Source organism: Sebastes fasciatus, chromosome 5 (assembly GCF_043250625.1).
Source record: "Sebastes fasciatus isolate fSebFas1 chromosome 5, fSebFas1.pri, whole genome shotgun sequence".
Lineage (NCBI taxonomy): Eukaryota > Metazoa > Chordata > Actinopteri > Perciformes > Sebastidae > Sebastes > Sebastes fasciatus.
The window spans coordinates 36,786,317-36,810,408 of NC_133799.1; the positions used below are offsets into that span (position 1 = coordinate 36,786,317).

Consider the following 24,092-nt stretch of genomic DNA (forward strand, 5'->3'; position numbering starts at 1 on the left):
ACGCTTGTCTGGATCGTTTTCCTTTTAAAACAGTGTTTTTAAAGGAAAACATGTTAGTGTGGATGTAGCGTCAGACCTAGAGGTAGCCCACTGGTGTGTCCCACTGGCCAGCTAATCGCCGCCGCTCTGAACTGCTCTCATAAGTCGGTTAAAGCTGATAACACCGTCCCAACCAACGGCCTTGTCTCGGAAGCACCCACCCTCAAGTTCCCCCCCACGTTAAAACTGTTAGCGCTGTCAGCACTGATGCCGTTGTTTGCACTGTTTGTGCTGTTAGCACTGTTAGCTGCCAGCCACCGGCACAGCCGTCGCCATGTTGAGAGCTGTGTGGAGGCAATCCCCCAATCATGGATATGCTCTGAATTTCCACTTTAGCACCTTTAAATATCACAACACAAATGAGAGCTGCAGCCAGACAATGCAGATATGAAACAGAGAGCCGTGTCAGGGAGCCCTGAGGCCCACTTAACAGCCAAAACTAAGTTTTGCCAGTGCAAACCAGCTTTTACTCATTTGATACGGCTAAGAAATAGATGTAATCATTATAATGTGATGAAGAGAATTACTGTTATAGAGGCCATATGCAGTATATGAAGTGGTCTCCCCAAACAGACTGGCTCATTCATCAGATGTAACAAGCTGTGAGATCCTCTGGCAGGTCTCATTTTAAACACAGCCATTATCAGCTTTTCATTTCAAGCCCTGCTGCTCTTACTATAGACTAATGGCTGCTAGCTCCAATGCAACAGGACGCAGGAGGACATACAACGTGTGTGTGTGTGTGTGTGTGTGTGTGTGTGTGTGTGTGAGAGACCTAAGGCCTTGGTCATTGATAGTCTCCAGATCAAAGTTTATTGAGTTCTACAGTATCAGATGCCTGCAGAGCATCAGCTGCTGTGACTGTTGGTTGTATTCTTGATTACATGTGTTCTCTGGATTTGGAGGTGGCTAATCACTGTGTCCCTCAGGGTGTCTTGTAGAGAATGCTGTGAGAATACATGGTGCTGGAGCTGTTGCTGTGAGGCATCCAGTCCTTGTATAGGCAGAGCAAGAGTTGAGTCCATCTCCTCGGCAGGAAGTCAGGCCTGTTCTCAGCGGGTGTTGGACTCTGCCAGGGTTATGCCTTGTCACTGATACGGTTTGTGATATTAATGGGCAGAATGTTAAGGCACTGCCGTGGGACAGGAGTGTGTGGTATGTTTCTAGTTCCAAAAACAACAGCTTGCATTAAAGGACCAATATGTAATATATTTACTGTAATACATCAGAAAAGGACCATGATATGTCATCAGAGATTAAGGAAACATGCTGAAGGTAACCCTCAAATTGCGAAAAGTTGCGCTAACTGCTATCAACCGCTCCAGTGTTTTGAATTTGGACTACAGTGCCCATTTCAATCGCTAGATGTCAGTGCAACATATTGGTCCTTTAATCATCAGGTATTGATTTTCATTATTAGTAAATACAAGTAAGCATGTTCTCCGATGTAGACGCACTTGATATCGAAACTAGGGCTGTCAAAGTTAACACGACAATAACGCGTTAACGCAAATTCGTTCTAACGCCACTAATTTCTTTAACGCATAAATGCAACTTGCGATTTTTAGGTTGTAGAGTGAGGATACTGGCACATTATGAAACTAGAAAAAACCTAAGAAATCAATCGGTACCAATCATGTCATAGCCTACTAGCTTGTCGTGAAGGAGGCTAAATAAGGCGTCAAACTTACGCTAAATTTTGGTGAGGAAAAACTGGCATGGCCATTTTCAAAGGGTTGCCTTGACCTCTGACCTCCAGATATGTGAATGTAAATGGGTTCTTTGGGTACCCACGAGTCTCCCCTTTACAAACATACCCACTTTATGATAATCACATGCAGTTTGGGGCAAGTCATAGTCAAATCAGCACACTGACACACTGACAGCTGTTGTTGCCTGTTGGTCTGCAGTTTGACATGTTATGATTGGAGCATATTGTTTTATGCTAAATGCAGTACATGTGAGGGTTTCTGGACAATATCTGTCATTGTTTTGTGTTGTTAAATAATTTGCAGTAATAAATATATACATACATTTGCATAAAGCAGTATATTTCTCCACTCCCATGTTGATAAGAGGATTAAATACTAGACAAATCTCCCTTTAAGGTTCATTTTGAACGGATAAAAAATGTGTGATTAATTTGCGATTAACTATTTGAATTGATTGACAGCCGTAGTTGAAAAGTCTTCTGATAAAATTAAATTAATAAAATCAATGAATTAAATCTGTGTGTGCCAGTACACTGTGGACGTAATCTCTGAAGTCTCTCCTGTTATAAGCATACTCATCATTGGAGATTTGGCTTAGTATCATCCAATCTCACACATTTCATTTGTTTCATTTGAATATTCCTCTTTAGACATGTTTTGTTTGAAGCAAGGCTCACCAACATGTTCTAAACTGAATTGAATGTTATCTTGTTTGATAAACGCTACAACACGTCTCCACAGTGTTCCCTCCATTTAACCACATTGCGTAAGAGAAAAGGTAGAAAAGTTGATTCAGCTGCTGTTTCATAATTTATATGCCCCCTTCCTTCTGGGGTGCATAAACAGTGCACCCATCTGTCCTGGTTTATCCGCTTGGAAATTCACCACTTTAAATGCAAATTACCTTCCTTTGTAGGACATCAACAAGCCATAATCCTTCTCTGGCTTTTACAGTAGGTAAAAGCCACTGGGATATTATTCTTGGAAAGGAGGCAGAGATTTATGCATTCTTAACAGCATCCTTTTTTTTCCTTTTTTTTTACCAATGCTGAACTTTAACTCTGCACTGGTAAGCCAGCTCGATACATGAGTAGAAACACATCAGGGAAAATGTACTGTGTCAGGCATTTTAATAAGAAAATACAATGTTGATTTTCCAGCATGGGAAAAATATATATTTCTCCCTGGCCTGACAGAACAAAATGCAATCCAACATCACTACGTAGCACAAAAAAAGAAACCTGTAGGGTCAATAGAATAAACTGTATACTATATATTTTGTACCTCTCCTCCCTGACCACAGTCTCTAAACGCTCTAATGAAACCTGTGTCACCTTGCCACAAGGAGCTCACCCACACACAACTATTTCAGAAGTCTGGCTTTCAGTGGACAGTTTTACAGTCCTTGAGTTGCTATTTCAGAGGCATTTTACTCTGACACGAAGAAATAAATGTAGCATTTATCTTTCTTCTTTGGCACTAAAATGCTCTCGTAAAAAGAAGAAAAACAAAAGACAAGTTTACAAGCTTTAAAAATATCAAGAAATTGTGAATATTGACTTTTAAGAAAAATAACAGGGGTGTGAGACAATTGCACCATATAATAATTAAGTGAAAGGATTTTCATTAAGTTGTGGGAATGGCAAAAAAAAGGTCAAAATCGAAGCATCAGAGGCTGACATTTTGTCCCTAACATGGATCAAGCTCCAAAATTGCTGGATCCTAAATTTCCCATAATGCAGCTCTGAAGAGTATTTTCATTGGACCGTCCCTGGCTGGTAAACACCAATGTCTATCAAACACCACACTTTCTGTAGCTGTTTAGTTTGTAGCCTCTGAGCCCAAACCGACAGCCTAATGATCTTTTAAAGCTATTGCAAAATATTAAACAACTGGTGTAAAAATACATTTTACATATACGCTTCGAAAGTGTAACGAACTTTGATAGAAGGTAACTTATTTTTGCCATTGAGTTTGTCAAATTTGTCAGTTTTCACTTTTTAGAGATTTAGATTCTAGTTTGTCTGAGTTTATTTTGTAAAGAGTAAAACAGTCTAATCTGATCCTTGTGTCTTCATATTGCTGCTTTATACAGGACGAGTATGGTGGAGTGCCTGTGGACACATAGCTCCATCATGAGAGAAGACTACGTGACTCATCTGAGACACATATAGAAAGACTAGGGCTGTCAAAGTTAACGTGATAATACCGCTTTTTTAAAGCTAGAGTGAAGATCCTGGCATTATATAAAACTAGAAAAACCTAAGAAATCCATCGGTACCGACCATGTCATATTAGCTTGTCGTGAAGGAGGTTGAAAAACGCTCCAAACTTACGCTAAATTTTGTCGAGGAAAAAATGTCATGGACATTTTCGAAGGGGTCCCTTGACCTCTGACCTCCAGATATGTGAATGTAAATGGGTTCTATGGGTACCCACGAGTCTCCCCTTTACAGACATGCCCACTTTATGATAATCACATGCAGTTTGGGGCAAGTCATAGTCAAGTCAGCACACTGACACACTGACAGCTGTTGTTGCCTGTTGGGCTGCAGTTTGCCATGTTATGATTTGAGCATATTGTTTTATGCTAAATGCAGTACCTGTGAGGGTTTCTGGACAATATCTGTCATTGTTTTGTGTTGTTAATTGATTTCCAATAATACGTAAATATGTACATACATTTGCATAAAGCAGCATATTCGTCCACTCCCATGTTGATAAGATTATTAAATACTTGACTAATCTCCCTTTAAGGTACATTTTGAACAGATACAAAAACATTTTAAAATTAATTTGTGATTAATCGCAATTAACTATGGACAATCGTGATAAATCACAATTCATATTTGAATCGATTGACAGCCTTACTAAATGTATTTTGTAAAGAGTAAAGCATTCTAATCAGATCCTTTATGAGCTGTATCATGTAATTGTGTCTTCATATTGCTGCTTTGTATAGGAAGAGTATGGTGGAGTGCCTGTGGACACACATCTCCATCATGAGAGAAGACTACGTGACTCAACTGAGACACATGTAAAAAGACACAATATAGTCTCCATCATGTAACTTTCTCCAAATTAGAAAGATTAAAGCTTTCTGGAGGACTTTAACTCAAAGCAATGCATGCTGGGAAGTATATGCTAACAATGATTCTAAACTTAATTTCATGACATAACATTTAATCAACTCATCATTTGAAGTTACAAGACTTGACCTTATGAACATAAATGTATCTAATTACACATTTCACTACTACAAACAGGTTGATGAAACCTTCTGACTTTACATTGTGAATTATATTTTGAGGAAACATATTTGTCGTGGATTATGTTTGTTTTTTTACGCATCACAAATAATTTTGTAATGATAGTCCTTGGAAGTCCACATTGGAGGAGGTCTGGGGGGGGTCGGATGGGTCCAAAAACACAGGACTTTCACCCAGGAGACCACTGTTCGTGTCCGTGTTCGTGCAGAGGACCAGCCCTACAGACGCAAAAGTCTGTCACTGAGTGACTGGCTGACTGACTGACTGAGTGAGTGATGAAGTTACAGGATTAGTCGGCCGACTGTTGGAGTTTCCTCATTGGCTGTTGCTCTTTCAAAATGAAAAGGCGGGGAACAATTATGTGTTTACGTTTTCTGGGGAGCGTGTCAGCGGTTCAGTGTTTCATGATATAGTGCTGTTGTTGTGCATGTGCTATTGTTTATGTTCGTTTAAGTTACGTTATGTTGTGCTTCGAATTGTGTTAACCTGCATTCACACCAAGAGCCAAGCAAATTTTCGCCTTTCTTTCCTCCATTTCCTCCAGCAGCCATGGATGAAATAACCACTGATGCTGCTTTGTACAGGTTGAGGAAGTCCCAGATATGTCAGAAAACCAAACGCCGTCGTGTCTGAGTTCATAACGTCACCCGGCGGCGAGCTGTATTCACATACAGCGCCACTGAACTGACTATCTAGCAAGCCCCACGTCGGTATGAACCCAAAATAAACAGACTGTTCTGTAATTTGATTGCAATAAACGGATCAAAATTATGCTGAAATAACGACATAATGATGTTGATTTGTAAAAAGACCGAATTCATGCTTTGTCAGATCTGTCCGCAACACAACAAGCAAACAACTTTTAAAATGCTTGTTTTCTGAACAGAGTTCGGATCGATCAGTGCTAGGCTATGCTAACATTGTAGCTACTTCATCAACACTCAACATAACGTCATCCAGGCATAAATACGGTAGCGACGTTGTTGTAAACGGATCAAAAGTGAAGCCGAAATAACTACATAATGATGCTGATTAGTAAAAAGTCTGAATTCATGCTTTGTCGGGTCTGTCCGCAAGACGACAAGCAAACAATTTTTAAAATGCTTGTTTTCTGAAAGGAGTTCGGATCGATCAGTGCCAGGCTATGATAACATCGTAGCTGCTCCATTAACACTCCATCTAGAAATAAATACGGCAGCAACGATGTCAGTGACGAAAGCGGGAGAATCTCAACGCTGATAATCTATTGCGACGTATGTATATATTGTTGCACACCACTGATATGACGAATGCTTTTAATACACATGCTTTAATAAAAAACTGAAATACTTTTAATCTTGCATACTGTATGTCATGCTAATACCTTTTCACCTTGTATAAAATGTATAATATGCTTCATTATAAGTTGTCTTTCAATCAAACATTAAGATATAAGTGGAAAAAACTGTTCACAAAACATTATAGACATGACCACTGACTATTGGTGTAACAATTTAACCACAAATTCACATATTGACCATCTATGGTCCAGCATATACTCGGTTTTGACCGAATCTTGTTTCTTACTAAATCAAACCAAGTAGTTTTGTTGCGTTTCTTTTTTGTTTTATTTCAATTCACAACATTAACCATGTGTTTAAAACTGTTTAACACTGTTATTTGGGAGAAAATACGTTTCCCTCAAAACATAATTGAGAATGCAGTTTAGTTGTAGGGGAACGTCATTTTGCAGGAGACAGGGTTGATTTCAGAGAACTGGTCAGTTCTCAAACACCACAGGAATGAACCTTTTCCTATTATTTCTTTGTGTTTCCTCAGAAAACTAGCATTTCATACATAACATACATTGTCGCCACAAAACAAAAGACTTTGAATATAGCTGAAAAGTAGGGATGCACCAATTCATCGGGCGAACCTCGGTATCGGCCGATGTTCGCCTCGTTGACTGCAATCGGCAAATAAGATTAGATTCACCGATGGCAGTGGCCGATGTTTATGTGTTGTGTTGAATTAATTTGTTGCCGGTTAAATGTTGTGTTGTTAGCTGCTGAGTTAATTATCGTTCATGTCTATGTAGAGCGAGCACACACGAGCGACAGGATGCTGAGTTTTGTTGACTTAATGGCCACAGGTGTCGCTGTTAACAAGACATTTCTGATTCTTACATGGAGTCCCTTTAAACATCGGTATTGGTATTGGCCCATAATTTTGCAGTCGGTGCATCCCTCCTAAAAAGTGTGTTGCTTCATTTGAAAGCCATGCATGAGAGCAGGAAGTTACCTCGTACTCCTGAGAGAAGCGCAGACCGTCGTTGGCCTTGAGTCTCTCTATGTAGTCTGCCAGGTCACAGATAGCAGTGGGAGGATGTTCCCTCATCCCTGCAGCGAGAAGCGGAGTGGTGAGTACAGTCCATCGCATCGCATGCACACACGCACGCACGCACACACATACACACCATAACCACACTGGTGATGTGAGCATCAATGAGCATGCTGATTGGTTAAAGAAATCCCATAAAGCAATAGAGAGGTGAAGTTCTGGTGGACCACCATGGGACCTTATTTCGGAAAAAATACGTACGGTAGTCAACGGAGAGAGATAAATATTTTTTTGAGCCCGTTTGAATTGCGCCATGAATCACACATATGATGTTTGTCAATTTAAAAGATAATTTTGTAAGTCAAGAAAGTCTCAGTTTGTTGTAAAACTGTTGAATTATCAGACTGTGAAAATGTATAATTAGATCAAATAAAACACATCAGGTAAGCTAATGTTTCATTTGTGCGTGGAACATAGCTATGTTAGCTAGCTAGCTAGTGTTGGAGACGTATGTTGTGCGAGACGTGAGATGTAGTTCACTGAGCAGTTTTGAACAAAACTAAATGATACCACGGCAAACTGAGAATGTCTTGACTTGCAAAATTATCTTTTAAATTGACAAAAATCATGTGTGATTCATGGTGCAATTCAAACAGGAACAAAAAAATATTTGTTTCTCGCCGTTGATTATCGTACATATGTTTTCTGAAAAACAGGTCCCATGGGGTCCACCGGAAGGGGCGGGACTTCGCCTCTCTATAAGTGAGTGGAAAGGGGTGTAAGAGTGTCATCTTACACTATTTGTTTCAATATTGATTTCTTTTTATGTCTTTCTACTGTATTTCATTTCAAATCGGTGTGAATGGCTGATATGGACAGACCATCAGTGAGGGTGATGGGGTTAAATAAGAGGGCTCTAGTTCAAATGGGTGCTGTGTAAAGGGAGGCGGGAATGGGAGGAAACATTAGTAAAACACAAGAGGGATGAAAACTAACTTGGAGTATTCGGGCAAGTGAGGGCACTGGAACCTGCGGGGGAAAGACCAGGCGATACAAACAGAACAGGGGTCACTTAGGAGAAGACAGAAAAAAGAAAAGAACACAGGAAGCACTGAGAAAGGAACTGTATGTTTTGTATCATGTATCTGTTAAGTATCTCCTTATATTCATTGCATCTTAGTACAGATGAAGTGACTTCAGTTTAGCCGTGACAGGGCTGTTGGTAATGTTGGTCATTGGTTGTTGGTCAGGTGGTCAGTCCACCACCTAAAGGCATGCTCACATTATGTTTACGTTCACTGAAATTTACCTACAGTTGGTCCCAAAAAAGGATGTCATGTTGGGTATTAGCAAATACCTAAAAAAGCTCCTTAGATAGATTAAACTGTTGCTGAAGTTGCAGAAAAAAATTGCAGAAAGTTGCAAAAAAGGAAAATAAAATACCGTCCTGAAATACATCTCCAATAACCTTAAAGGGTGACTTTGGTATTTTTCAACCTGGACCCCTAATCCCCATGTTTTGTGTCTTAGTGACTAATGGGGACAACCATTTTTGAAATCGGTCCAGTATTGAGAGAGAACGCTGCAGCCGCTAAACGGGATGCTTCGTGAGCTGGACGGGCGATGTAATCGCTCGGGGGCTACTCCTCATTGTCAGTTTACATCCACTAAAAAGTGCTTGTTTTTGCCATGACAGGCTCAGATTGTTATTAATACATTATCCATCTGAAATACATCACATCACAGATTCAGACACAAGGCAGATTTCCTCGTTTTTTCACCGTGTGGTTTCTGTGGTTGCCATGGTCACGCAGCGAGCCAACGAGTTTAGCCATCATCAACTCAGACGGCTGCAGATATACAGTATGTGCTATATCGTAGGAGGCAGCAGTAAGTGACTAAAGCGCCTTTAATCCTGATAATTCCGTCAGAACAGCTGTGTAAAGAATTCACTCAAGGTAGCAAAACCACGTAGTAAAAATACTTTCATTACAAGTAAATGATGTTTAAAATACCTTCCAAATGACAAAGTAAGACTAGACTTCCATATGAGTCTTTACTAAACAGCAGGGCTGAATTAACACGTCAGCCTCTAACACACAAAGCAATGGCAAGATGTTTTAACATCTATTAGCTAAGCTTGACTATCCGGAATTAACATTAGAGATACATTTATATACACCGGCATTTTGATTAGTCGTAATTACACTGTGACTAGTCAGAATTCGTATTCAAAATATCTATAATATCATTCTGACTAGTCAAAACAACATGCGATATCTGCAGTGATGTCAATGAAAACAACTCATCATATGTCCTGAATGACAATTGCAGATATCTGTAATTCAGTTTTGACTAACCTAAATAACAGTTATAGATATCTCAAACGCCATTATGACTAGTCAGAGTTGTTGTGCATGAGGTTGCTCATGCAAAGCTTCCTATTGGATATTGGCCCAACAAAGCATCAGAACAGTGTTAGCAGAGGCTTTTGCTGTTGTAGATCAGATAGTTAGGAAATGCCATGAAATAGAAAGAGCTTATCATCAAAGACTTGTTTGAAGAAAGAAAACAAGAGCTTTGTTCGCTTGAGAGTTGTGGTAGAAATTTACAGCGTATTGTAGATTTATTGTCTCCAGACACACTTTATAAATTAACTCACGGCTGCAGTGCAGCGCTAGAGTATGTTTGAATAGCTTCCGCCTCCCACTTGCCCTTGCTGCTGACGTAATTACAGACATCTGCAACGTCATTCTGACTAGTCAAAATTTAATTTAAAGGGACTGTTTGTAAGAATCATAAATTGCTTGTTCGTTGCCGTTAAGTCAACGAAAGTCGGCGTCCTGTTGCTCGCGCTCGCTCTACATAGACATGAACGAGCATCGGTCAAAACAGTGAGGTGACACACGTCAGCTAAAAGCACAATATCACTCTATATTTCAGCTGCTTGGCAGTAATGTTAGCTGACCAGACGAAGGTCTCTCCATGAATCAATGCTGATACTGGTACTTATTTCTGCACAAACCTCCACTGTACATTCACTAGATATTTTCAGAGCTAAACTGACTCTTCTGCAGTGTGGAGTGTGCGCGCATGCACGTGAGAGGTGGAGCGATAGAGCGAGTGAGAACGAGCGCGGTGTGTGAGTGAAGGCAGGCAGAGGAGCAGAGGAGCATAGTACAGCAGAGACTCAGGCCCTGGAGACCAAAGCTAAAGTCTCCCTTGTGTCTTCTGGCCGCGGTCGGGGGGGCTGAAGCAGGAAGAGTTGACACTGTTTTGCAATACGGGCTTCACTAGATAGAACTTTGCAGTTTTGGTGCTTCCGTGTAGTTTGTGTCGGAACAGCGTAGTCACACGCGAGCGCGCATGGGAAACCGACGCGCAATGATTTATAAGCGTGTAAGTGTAAGAAGTTACAAACAGTCCCTTTAAAGGTCCCCTATTATGCTCATCTTCAGGTTCACACTTGTATTTTGTGTTTCTACTAGAACATGTTTACATGCTGTAATGTTCAAAAAAACTTTATTTTCCTCATACTGTTTGCTTGAATATACCTGTATTCACCCTCTGTCTGAAATGCTCCGTTTTAGTGCATTGCAACGGAATTGCAACTGCTAGCAATTGCAATTGGGTTGCTAGGCAACAGCTTGGGTCCATGTTTACTTCCTGTCAGCTGATGTTATTTACATACACTGCAACAGGAAATATACTAATGGGACACATTTAAAATGTTTATCTTTAAAACCGTGTAACAGTCTATATATTGTATATTTGTGACATCACAAATGGACAAAAACCCTAACGGCTTGTTTCAAACGCACAATTTCTGCATACGGTCTGTGAGTATTTCTCCATATATTGAGAGTTTTGATAGTTTAACAGGATTTATAAAGCACTTAAACCTGCTTTATAATATAAAAGACATGGAAATCTCTCTTTTTACAATGGGATTTTAAGATATCTAAAAAGGGCAATGTAGATATCTTGAATTGAGGGGAATTAAAGATATCTTGAACTGGAATTATGACTAGTCAGAATTCAAAGCATGAGGTTGACGTGCTTGAACACACCTCACTAAAGATCTTTGCTCGCCAAGTCCGTTTGTTTTCATATGCGTTTTTTTAATCCGTCATCCGATAAAAATTGTTACACCCAGAAAACGTACACACTGAGGCTGATGTGTTTTATTTTTCTATTTGTTGCAAAAATTCGCAATACAAGACAAAACTGAGTTAATTACTTTGGTGCGATGGAAAGCGCTAGTCCCAAACGGGGCTAATGAATGAATGACATTAGCAAGAAGCTAACGTTTAGCTGCTTCAAGCACAATCACCACCGTCTAATCTTTCCTACATAATTTGTCTTACAACCATCCCTGATTCCAAGCTGTTCTGAAATCAGTGGCCACAATCTATCTTTAAATTCAGCATCTCTGTATTTTTATATTTCTGTACATCGTAAAGTGCTTTGTGCTGGGAGACAAAGTGAATGTGAAGTTTATCATGCCATTTTGGATGATGACGTTTTCTCAGACGGTGACTCTGAGTGGTCAAACAACCCTCTTTTGCTTTTTGATAGATGCAAAAAAACGCAGATAATTGAACCTGTTCCAAAAACTTTAATGACGGACGAAAGTTTCGGAGTCGTGTGTAAACCTGACTGACAACCTGAGGTCGTATTTGCAAAGGTGTGCAAAGACCTTCACTTTGCCAGCTTATTGGTCTCTAGAGTTATGGGTAATGCAGTCTTTTATCATTTCGACTTATACATAGTATATGTTACTATTACTTCACATGGAAATGACAATATTGTATTTTACTTTTAGCTAAACATTTTCAAATTAAATATTTTTTAGATTTTACCAAAAATTATTTTCAGTTGAACATGTATGCTATATAAATTCAAAACAGAAATTCTACTAAAACAAATATTTGAGTAACTAATTAGTAGTTACTTGGTACTAACCATAACTGTCAAATAAATGTTGTGACGTGAAGTATTTTCCTTCATTGTTCTGGAATAAAGAAGCATGAAATGGAAATACTGAAGTACAGAGAAGCATCTTTATCAGTTCACACTTCATAGCTTGAGTGAAGGAGATATGATCTGTCAGTTTGTTTGTGTGGTTGCTGTGAGTAAACTGGAAGTTTTAGAGGCTTCTGGGCCACCCAGCGAGCTTTCGCTGGAGGGAGAACAAAGGTTGGCAGCCAAATGAGTTGATAGATTTCTGTTGGTGTAAACAACATCTGCCAAATTCCCTCCCACTGCTTCCACAGGTAAATGCCACCCATGTGATTGAGAAGAGGAACATGGATGAAACACAATGACAAACTGAGTTTTAAACCTCCCACTGAAAGACAGTTGGGAGGAAGAGATAAGAGAAGTAGTTGGATGGGTATAGATGAAAGTGGAAAAAGTGTGACAGAAGAGTGATTGAGGACACAGAGAGAAAGTAAAAAGAGAAAGAGAGTTCCAGACATAGAATAGAAAAAAAAGAAATGGGTTGCAGGGTTCGTAATACTCAAACTAATTATGAGGAATGGAGGAAGTCAGGTGACATTATATGTAAGAGGTCAGGTTGGATGGAGGGATCAACAAACACGAGAGGCTGCTGTTTGTTTGGTTTTAAAGCATGACCGTGATCGCCCCCTAACCTTAATCACATTTTAATTTTTGTAACTATGGCGACAAAGGATCCTTAACTTTAACAAAGTACTGTATTTTAACCCAAACCATGATCTTTCCCTAAACCTAACCAAGTAGTTTTTCTGCCTGAACCTAACTAAACGTATTTTTCATGCATTTTCCTACGATGTCCAGCAACACGTGACACACGTGTCAATTTCCGCTCCAGTCTTTTCAAAATAAAACTACTTAGGTTTAGGAATAGACCTACTTGGTTAGGCTTAGGCAACAAACTACTTAGTTAGGTTTAGGAAAAAATCGCGGTTTGGGTTAAAATAACTACAGAAGTCCCGTAACTTAAGTACGTAAGTTACATGACAAATAAATCAACTTTGACTTGTGGTTTAAATATATGTGTATATATATATATACACACATATATATATATATATATATATATATATATATATAATAATAATATTTTATTGATTCAACACAGACCATTTCGGTAGAATATGACAATAGAATAGAAATTATTTTATTTTACTTTTGTAAGGCATTTTTTAGGCAGACGTTTTACTGGCGTCTGGTACTCGCTTTCAGTCCAAAATGGCGGAATCATAGCTCTGATGTCGCAATGGAACAAACAATTGATTTTCACGTGGCAATATCCACCTTATTCCTCGCCCCCATGATGCCTTGCGTGAATAATGGGCGTAACTTCCGATGCGTCGTGTCACTGAATCGTTTCCCATGGTAACGCTATGCTAATCCTCTCTCCTAGAGCGATTATATTAATAAATCTAGTAAAGCATGTGAACACCAGCTATCACAGCTCAAACTGGATAATGTGATCATAGCTCTGCCTTCTACTATGGAGGGATGGAGGACGGCCTGAAGAAGTGGCCTCAGATAACCTACATTAGCATATTTAGCTACGTTATTGACTCCGTTGCTGCAGACGGTGAAGAGATGAACAATCTGAAAAGCTGTGAGGCAGATCAGGACTTCCACAGTAACAAGGTTTAGTTTTCTACACACAGATAACCGTACTGAAACTATCTGTAATCTAATGCTGCCCTGCACTCTGTGCCATAAACTGCCTTACATTTTAAACTGTACAGAAAATAATGAGAGTAACTGGCTGTCATTAAACCAACGCTACAATGCTGAGTCCTCCCTACACATGACATCATATCTGATGTTCTCCTGGCTCTGCTGTCAGTCCTTTAAGGACCCGACGTCTCTTCTCCGCTGCTCTTTAGAGCCCAACTAACGTACACTAACTATATTCGGTACACTAACGATGTTCCATACAGATGACATTTTTCCGCCGATGGCTGAATAAATACTTCCAGATCGTGCATAACATTTATATGCGTGTCATCCTCAGTTCCCCCTTTCATTCCTGACCAATCACAGACCTCCACCATTTGTTCCTGTGAGGTTTCAGTCAGTTCGTGAGGAGCGCACCGTGCGCCCACAGCGCCCGGAGGGGAAGCTCAGGTCCCGTCTGCAGCTTGAGCGGGGAGATGACTAGAGCAGCGAAAATGTACATTTCAACTTCATTCTTCTTCTCACAGTACTGTAGTCTGTATGAAATGATTATGCTATCACACGTTGTTAAATATTTTACTCTTTGTTGAGTAATGCTTTGAAACGGGCATTTTTAACATCAATGGTGCTCACTGACTACTTGGCGCTGCAGCAGCGACTCTGTCAACACAGACGCTGTCTGCATGTAATCCTGCGCCCAATATTGATGTTACAGCAGTGTTATTTAATTAAAGATAAATAAAGTTAACGTTTATTACATCAATTGAATATTTTGAGATTTAAAATGTTCATTAATCGCCGTTGAAATCATGTTCTGCGCTCTGTACTGAACACCGTTAAGCTTAATGATCTTCCTACACAGGCCGAGGCATTTCACCACTTTTCTCAAAAACTCTGGTCAAAAAGACATCAGTCAAAGTGTAGACTGTCTGATGGATAATCCCCCGGAGAATGAGCACACAAACATGGTTGTCTGGCTCTGAGCATGGCTCACATACCCCCCCTCACTGCTTGACCCTACTTAAGTAGGACTTCTATCCCCCAAACGGCACAACTAGACCACGCTGTCAACCATCATACCAAATTTGAAGTTCTAAGTTAAATAGTTTCCGAGTTCTGCTGCTGAAAACAAAGTGTGACACACAAACGGACGGACGAACCCGACTATGTTGTCGCGGGGTATAATAAAGCAGGATTTGCTAAACTGAAGGCAAATTACTTTTCAAAAGAAGCCCCGTTGGTGGTTAGCCACTATGGTTAGCCTATGGGCCTAACTAGCTTACTGCTACTACCGCTACCTCACCGGAAGTTACGCCCATCATCATTTCTACAGCAACACCCCCGAGAATAAGGTGGATACTCTAGTTTTTACTTCCAGAACCAGGGGCACCAAAAATAGCTTTTCTCACTTCACAACCCTACAGAAGCATTTTTTAAATAAAGGCCTGGTTCTCTCTGCAGTTGAGGTACAATTACTATTTGATAATTCATAGCACACTACAGTATGTGGCGTGCTGATAGGGCCAGAGACAAAAACCTAAGCAGATATCTGTTTGTATTATTACGGCCACAAACTGTGCACTCCTATAGGGTACAACAGAGAGATCATTTGGACCTCAGTATTAGTCTACTTGCAGGCATGACTGTAAATGCATGTGTGGGTCAGTATGAATAAATAGGACCTTATAGGTGCTGGGGACAGTGTGTGTGTATGTGTGTGTGTGTGTGTGTGTGTGTGTGTGCGTCCATGCCTTGTGTCTGATAGTTGAGTCTCCTCATCTCCACAGGGTCTGAGGAGTGGGCCAGCAGTGAGTCCTTCACCCCCGCCATGTGCTCATCCTTGGCTGGAGATGTCCGTTTCCTGGAAGAATGAAGTGGTGGTTTGAGAGAAGATAACCAAGTTAGGACAGGCCACAATCACTAAAAGTTAGTACTTTATCTCAAACTAGGGACAATTTTAGAATGAAATTTAATAATGTAAAAAAACAAAAACAAGGATTTATGGGTTCAGATTGGGATTGACAGCATGTGATAATCCAGAAAATAAACTTGAAGTTCCTCGTAGTAGCTTTAAGGGAGCTCTTGATACTGATTAATGTCTGCTGTGAACAGTGACTATACATTACAGTAGATGGTAGGTAGGGATCGGATATATTTTAATTAGGGATGCTAATTTTGAAAAAGTTCCTTAACCGATAACCGACCCTCGTTAACCGATTATTAACCGTTAACCGACAAGATTTGTGCCTCGCATGCAGCGGTGTGCCAGCTGCAGTGTATGAGCACTACAGACAACTGAGTCTCCAGTTCACCGTCCTGGAGCGTTAACTTAGCAGCCACGATGCTGCGTGTAGTGTCGCGGACATGCAGCCACTTTCCCAGTAAAAGTCTCCACCACACATTTAGTTTAGTTTAGCAGGTTGTCAGCTGTGTGTCTGCCCGGATTAATTTTAGTGAGTGTCCAACAGTGTGTGTATTTGTGCTACGTTAGCAGCTGTAGCATTGCCGGAGGCTTTGTGCTCGCCGCCACCACCACACACATACAGTCTGTCAGCGCAGCGAAACTTTAAGAACTTTCCTGTATCTCAGGCTCCGCCTCTTAAGGTGGGCTGTTAAGGTGGACCAGCTTTTCTCCTTAAAGAGACGAGCCGCTCCTCTGAGCCGCTCATCTTTTTAATTAATTATTAATATTTCTTTTAACCATTTTAACTAATGGCGTTAATCGGTTAAAATGAAGGTCCCTAATTTGAATATTTGCAGGCTTGGTCACTGAGGCTAAAATACTGTTGTTGGAGTTCATGTCCCCCCCCCCCCCCCCCCGTTGTGAGACATCCCATCTTGAGTGAAATCAGTTATGGAAAGCAGTGAATTTCACAGCATGTTGGAGCAGCCTGCCACTCCTGTTTAATGTCTAGCGCTTACTTGAGTGTTTCCACAGCTGGATTTGTGGAGTGGGGGGTTCAGATTTGGGCATTGCTCATTAAAATCCCTAATTTCCCCCATATGACTGTGTGAAAACTAACAGGTTGAGAGCGATTGGTGAAGCAGCCTGACTTCGGCAGATTTGGCTAATGGCGGCAGGACTGAGGACATGTGGTGTTACAAACATGATGTGCATACAGCTGTGTTCACTATAGTCCTTCCGTCAGCTGGAAGCTTTATTACAGCGTATTACATCTGAATCAAAGCCAGGGGGCTGTAGGTTTGATGGACTTTGAAGGAGACCACATCATCTGGGTCACCAAGCTTTCCAATGTCCAATGACAGTTTGAAATCATGTCTTGTTGGTACAAAATTGTCATGTACTTTAATTTCTGACAGAGTCAGTGCTTGACCTGGAATAAGATTGGACCCTATTAGATACTGTCTGAGTTTTATTTAATGTGCCAACCGGCCACTAACATCTCTGAATGGGGTTCAGAGATATTTCTTAAAGTGACAAAGTTGGCCGCTATTCTATTCTTCAAATGATGTCGCTCTATAAACGTCTACATACTGTTGGTTTCACAAGGATCAATTACTATTAAACTCCTAGGGTCCTATCTTACGTCTGGCGCAAAGCGGCGCACAGCGCAGCACAACTGTCATTGCTAGTTTCAGACCATTTGTCATTTTTACGTCCAGTACCCACATTGTATAAGTAGCAAATTAACTTGCACCCATTTGCGTGCCCATGGGCGTGTTGGCCTTAAAATGAGGTGTGGTCAGACGCATTGTTGGTGCATTGCTATCTTGAGGCAGCAGAAAGCGATTGCGCCATTGACCAACAAAAAGGGGGGGGGCAACTATAGATTCGGCGTCTTTCCACATTAAACTCGGTGAAATTACAGTTGAGTTGGACCAAAGCACACTTGGTGATTGTTGGAAAGAGTGACGACGACGGTTTAGGTGAGTTTTATTTTGTTTCTGTCCTGTTTGAATGAAGTGTTTTACCATGCTCCGCTACGTACAGTTGATCTCAACATAAACAAAAATACACGTGGATGATGGCGCAAACTGAACGGAGAGGGGGGGCATGTTCTAAACGTGGATCATCTAATTTACAAAATACAAAACATTAAAAAAGAGAACAAATTAGAGCAAAGCAAAAATGGGAGAAAGAATTAGGAAGTGTGAATGACAATGAGCAATAGGACATGGAAAACAACTGCTTCACACTGAGAGAAGATGTTTGATGCAGTATTTTATTACCTCAAATAAATATGCTAAATATGATCCCTCTGCAAGTGTTGGAAGGAATGTGTAGATTTCTAAGCAAACGAACCCATTATGGACATTAATAAATTAATTTAATTAATGTTTCTATAAAGTATCATACACAAAAATCATATTTTAAGAGGACAAATTAAGTGATTATGAGAAATTAAAGTAAATGAACGATTTGATTAGAGAGAGGAGGAGTTGGGTTCACACCAAAAGTTCACAGGACTTTTAGATTAGGGAAATTAGTCCGCTGACGTATGAAAAAGCAACATGACATGAGACGAGGGCTGCTGGTGGTCACAGCGGAAAACACACTCTGCAGTCAGCGACGGTCATCCCTGTAAACTCCCCCCCAAAAGTTCCGGTACATTCAGAAAGTACTACCCCCCTTCTTGGGGGGTAAAAAGGCTCGTAAAATGTCCCCGGAACTTTATTTAGACCCTGGTCCCTGCACTGGAAATGCAATGAGTTCTTCTAAACCAGGGGTCTCCAACCTTTTTTCCTCTGAGAGCTAATTTGACAAAATGAAAGTGTCCGAGAGCTCCTCATAGCGCCAGCAAGTTGTACATCGCCAACAGCAGACATCATTTCTGTCGTACTTTCATGGTCCTTTAATAACATTGCAGCCACCGCAGTCATTGCTTCTATTATAATCCCGCCGTAGGTGAAGGGCTTTTTGTTTCGTTAGGATGTTCGCCACTTTAAAGAAGTCTCTGCTGCAGTTGTCTTTTAAGCGTCGTTTTCAGCTTTTTACCTTCTCCGTTCGTAGTCCGCTACTAGCCGGAAAGTCCTATAAAACGTTGCCGTGGACTTTGGAGAAGTGGCGCTCGATGTTACATCTTTTACAGACTGACACGCTTGCACCGCAAATGAGACACACACCCTTGTCATCACCCATTCCTCATTAAAATAGTGTATTTTTTGCTTTTTCTTGGTCTGGCTATTTCCTGCGGTCGTTGTCAAATCTGCTGTACGCTTGCGGGTCTGCTAACATCGCATAATGTTTAATTGTCGGCTGATTGACAAATAATCATTTTGTGTCAGAACGGGGCGCAATATATCTGTGAATTTGATTGGATAGACATTTAAACTGGTTTACAATGTGACTTTGTGTTATCAAATGTATGTCCATATTCTTGTAACCTTTAGTGAGCCACTCAGAGCTGCTGGTAGCGAGCTGCTGGTCTGCTGGTATAGCGAGCCAGCTACTTGTTGTAGACCCCTGCTTTAAAGGTTCTTAGTTCCGGAGGAAAGTTCCTGCGGTGGAAACGGGACTTTAATTAAAATTGTTCCCCATATATTTACCAGCCTCTAGATTTAAGACTGTTTGTTGAGTGACAGTTTTACTATAGTTATATGACAGTGACTTCAGCTGGTCAGTATGGCAACAAAATGTACTTTTTATCAGTAGATAATGCAGCCCAGGCATCAATTTTTCAATTTAAAAAATAAAAATAAAAATTGCAACGGTATTAGTGATGAAGACAGTCAGTATTTATTATGCAGATCAGGCAGGCAACACAAGCAGAGGAGTGGAAAGGTCGTCGGGATGTCAGTAATTGCCTCCAGTGATATCAGGATTGGATTTCTAAGGTCTGCCGTTTGTTCTGCAGACGGAGCTGCAGGTGTTTGAGGGGTTGAGAGGTGAAGAAAGCACTAAGGGAGGATTAGCGGGATTTGTGAACTAAGCACTCGGAGCTGAACAGCAGAAAATTCACGCAAGGAAACAAACGTGCTAAAACGTACTCACACACAAGACACACAAGCTTGCGAGTGCTGTCAGTTGAAGGTAATATGTCTGAGAAAAAATAAAAAGCTTGAAGACAGCTCAGAGAAGCTGGCATGACGGTGTGATTCTGAAAGTGTAACAGAAACAACGAGCATCTGTCACTTCTCAGCATCACTGTCAGAGAAGCACCGGAAGGTGGTGTAAGAACGGACCGAGGCACTAACCTTTCTTGTTTGCTGCATCCACAGAAAGCAGGCAGACAGTGAACAAGGCAGCAGAGAGAGAGAGAGAGAGAGAGGATTCATTTACAAGTTGTCAGCAGCAGGAATGCCACACAGTGTCACAGTGGACAGGAAGAGCACCTGACAGAGCACATTACAGCACCTTACTCATTACTCTCTATCTGATCCAGAGCCAGCTGAGCAGCTTCTCCTTCCTCCTTCTGACAATTTCAGCTTCGACTAATCTTCTTTGAACCTGATTCAACTGTTATCAGGCCATTAAACAGGCGTTATCAGTCACTATAAGCACCATAGATATGGGTTATTAGGGGCCTGCTACGCCTACTACTTTGTAAAAGTGAAAGTGAATTTTAATAGCAACACGTTCTAACATGTTGTAAAATTGAATGAAATGTCAGGTTGGTAAAAAAAAAACAGTTTAGGCAATAAAACTACAACTTCTTTAGGTTTATGCAATAAAACTACAACTTCTTTAGGTTTATGCAAAACAATCCACTTGGTGAAGTTTAGGAAAACACATTGCGTTTTGGCGTAAAATAACTAAGAACACAAAGACAACAACACAGACTCAGTTGGAGGGAGAGTAAAATGTGCTCTCACACACACCCACACGCGCACGCACAAACACACACACACACACACGCACACGCACACGCACACGCACACACACACACAGTCCTCTGAACTGCTCTAGTGGGGTATTTATGTCCACTAGTGCAGTGCCCGTTGAAAATATGCCTGTTCATAAGGCAACTGCCTGGGGCCCCAACTAAAAACAGCTATTGATTTATTACGATGTTTAAATATAAAGTACACACAAAACGCCTACAAAGCACTTAAAAAATATGCAACTCAACTGTATACTACTCACTGTGTACTTCTACTTCACAGGAAAACATTGTAGTACTACATTTATGTGACAGAAATGTTACTGGTTACGTTTCAGATTCAGATTTGACTCACAAAATATAACAATTCAAATATGATGAATTATTATTATTCATTAAACTATCCAGCATCGTATTAGAATTGAAAGCTCCACCTTGAACAGATGTTAAGTCAATTTAAATTGTGCTGATAATACCTCTCATTCACTCTTCACTTGAAGTAAACATTTGAATACAGGACTTACTGTGCTGTATTAATAGTTACTATAGTTACTATTAATAGTGAATAGTTTTACTCAACCAAGTCTCACAGGAAGGCGTATAAATACCACGACATTACACAAACATTCTGCGTGTCGTGAGTACGCATTTTAGCCTTTTTGCATGTCTGTATCATGTGATTTGTACGCCATGCAAACATCCACAGTTGGGTTTAGGCAGGAAAACCACTTAGTTAGGGTAAGGGAAAATGTAAAACAAACGTAACTAACGTAACTTACAATCAAAACACCGGTCAACAACAGTTCGTACACGGGTCTCCTGGTTAAAAGTCCGGTGTTTGTTGGTCCCATCCACCTCTCCACCCACCCACTATAAGTGGTCTTTCTGGCTTTTTATTCTACGTCATTAACTCTAACCGTAGCATTTATACATGGATGAGTTTACCCTGCAGTCAGAACAGGATACATGGCAAATGTACAAATGACACGCGGAAATCAAGAAAGTCGTACCTTGCACGCTAACAACTTGCACATTAACGCGGCCTTTTATATTCCTTTTCGTGCGAACGCACGGTTTTAGTTCAGAAGTTTTGAGTGTTTTTTTTCTTCTACCACCATCAGTAGCCTACTGTACCACCATTCACAGTTAGAGAAAGGGTGAAAAGTAAAGCAAGACAGTGTTCGTCCTTGGGGTCCCCAAATCACTAAATCCGCCCCTCAAAAACACACCAGGTCGCGGTTACTCGCGTGCAGAAACACCGGTGAAATATACTCAGCAGAGGTCATTTCTGAATAGGTAGTTGCTTGCTTTGACATAACCACTGTGGTTATAAGTGGAGCATGGATTTAATTAGCAGAGGTATTTTGCTGGCGCTAACGTTGTTAGTGTAAGAAGTTAGTAGCAGTCTGACACAGAGGAAGACCGTCTTCAATCTACTCACAGGGTAACAACACATCCCCGTCGCGGCTTACTCATGGTTACACTGGTGAAATACACTGGTTCGATTCTGCTTCCAGTTGGCTATCCGCTTGTTGTTGACTCCAGGGATGTGAAGAAGTATCCGGTTGTAAAGTTAGTATATCCAGCATGCATAAATGTATAACTGGCTCCGGCTGGTGGGAGGTGCTTGGTATTTCCTCAACAGATCTCAACATGGCTGCCGGGTCAAAAACTTTCTAATTTTACAGCTAAACAGTGCACTACAAGATAATTCTGAAAAAATGTTATGCGAGAAGAAGGCATTACAGTAACAGAATATTAACTCATATTTGATCAGCGCTGCCTAGTTTGATCATTTGATCGGAGTTCACGGGTGATTGACAGCTGCTCAGAGACGGAAAGGCTCCAGCTCAGCTCTGATTGGTTGTTTTCCTCTGGTCTGTGAAATAGACCGGAGATTTCATAGCGTAGCTACTAAAATAAATGGAAACCACTGGTTGCCTGGAAGGTAGGGACAACAATTTACAATATTATTATATATTTAGGAACATGTTGGGGAGTAATGTAATAAATATTTGATTTATAAGAATAAAAGGTGCAAAACGTCAACTTGGTCTTGAAAGAGCAATTAAATGTCAGTTGGAGATGCTTTCCTCTTAGACTCCTAGGTACAAATATTACTGAACAAATTCACATCAATAGGGAATGAACAAAAGGAAGAATGAGAAAAAGACAAAAACAAGTGTTGCCATTTGAGCAGAGCAGTAGCCATATGGACGCCCCCGTCAGCCCAGTCAACAGCTCCAGATGTTTGATCCAAGCACGGGAAGTACGAGCCAACTGTTAGCCTGGAAGAGCAGGGCCGCGGGGCAACTCACAGCGCCTTCCTCCCATATGCCGCGGAGGGCCTTTGCCTTGAGGCCGGCTCAGCGAAGATGAATGTCTGTCTCCGCTCTAGAAAATACTCCGCTCTGACCATTTCTTGGTGCCTGACTCTTGTAAAATGTTCTTGTCATCTGCTGTGCTGCAGAAAATGCTCCAGGTGTCTCTGTGGACTGTGCTAAAATGATCGCTCGACTAGATGATGTGAGGAGGAACACAATGAACATGCACTGTCTTCAAGGTATACTGAAATTAGTCCAGGCTTTTTTTTTAATGACAGATGACACTAAATGAACATTTGTATGCTAACACTGCTGTTAATGGCATTTCCCTTACAATGAGTGGGAGAGTGCAACATTTTTACAGCTGTTTGTTGGGATATGGAACAGGGTTGATAGCAATCTTTTATCCCAGCCTGTTCGCATGAAAAGGCGTATAAATGCCACAATAATAATGCGTTTGGCGTGCAATAAGTACGGCATTCTTGATTTATGCGTCTTTTGTACGCCATGTATCCTGTACTGACTGCAATGTAAACCGTGTTCGACACCGATGTTGATCGATGTTTTTTGTTACTGACGTTCGTCACTTTTTTTTTTTTTGACATCTGTGATGTGTTTTCTGAAGTTGTGTTACGTTGTTTCTGTACGCGTTTTAAGCCCAACCATGACATCTCTTACCCTAACTAAATGGTTTTCTTGCCTAAACCTAACTGCGGACGTTTGCTTGGCATACAAATGACACGTGAAAAGGCTACAAGGCATACTCATGACACGCGGAATGTCCGTGTAATGTTGTGCTATTTATATGCCTTCCCGTGAGACCGCGTTGTTTATCCAAGACCGTGGGTTTGGTTCTAGAAGTGGGCTATTTCCTGCATTTATTTACATTTACACTATGTTAGAGTAGACAGGCAGGTTTTGTTTTCCCTCTTATTTTTGGAAATTGCTAGTTAGATAGCTGTGAAC

General features: G+C 40.8%; 1 protein-coding gene across 17 annotated transcripts in view; it reads right to left on the reverse strand.

Annotated features, from left to right (window-relative positions):
- ptprfa (protein tyrosine phosphatase receptor type Fa) overlaps positions 1-24,092 on the reverse strand; it is a 452,868-nt gene that overhangs the window by 41,536 nt on the left and 387,240 nt on the right. For 13 of the 17 annotated variants that reach the window (XM_074636845.1, XM_074636843.1, XM_074636842.1 and 10 more), the window contains 4 exons: positions 20,177-20,188; positions 15,772-15,881; positions 8,336-8,368; positions 7,301-7,398 (listed from right to left, as the gene is read on the reverse strand). In XM_074636845.1, coding sequence (XP_074492946.1) covers positions 7,301-7,398; positions 8,336-8,368; positions 15,772-15,881; positions 20,177-20,188 — 253 coding nt within the window. The remainder of the gene's footprint in view (positions 1-7,300; positions 7,399-8,335; positions 8,369-15,771; positions 15,882-20,176; positions 20,189-24,092) is intronic. The other 4 variants (XM_074636850.1, XM_074636856.1, XM_074636846.1 and 1 more) reach the window with 3 other exon arrangements.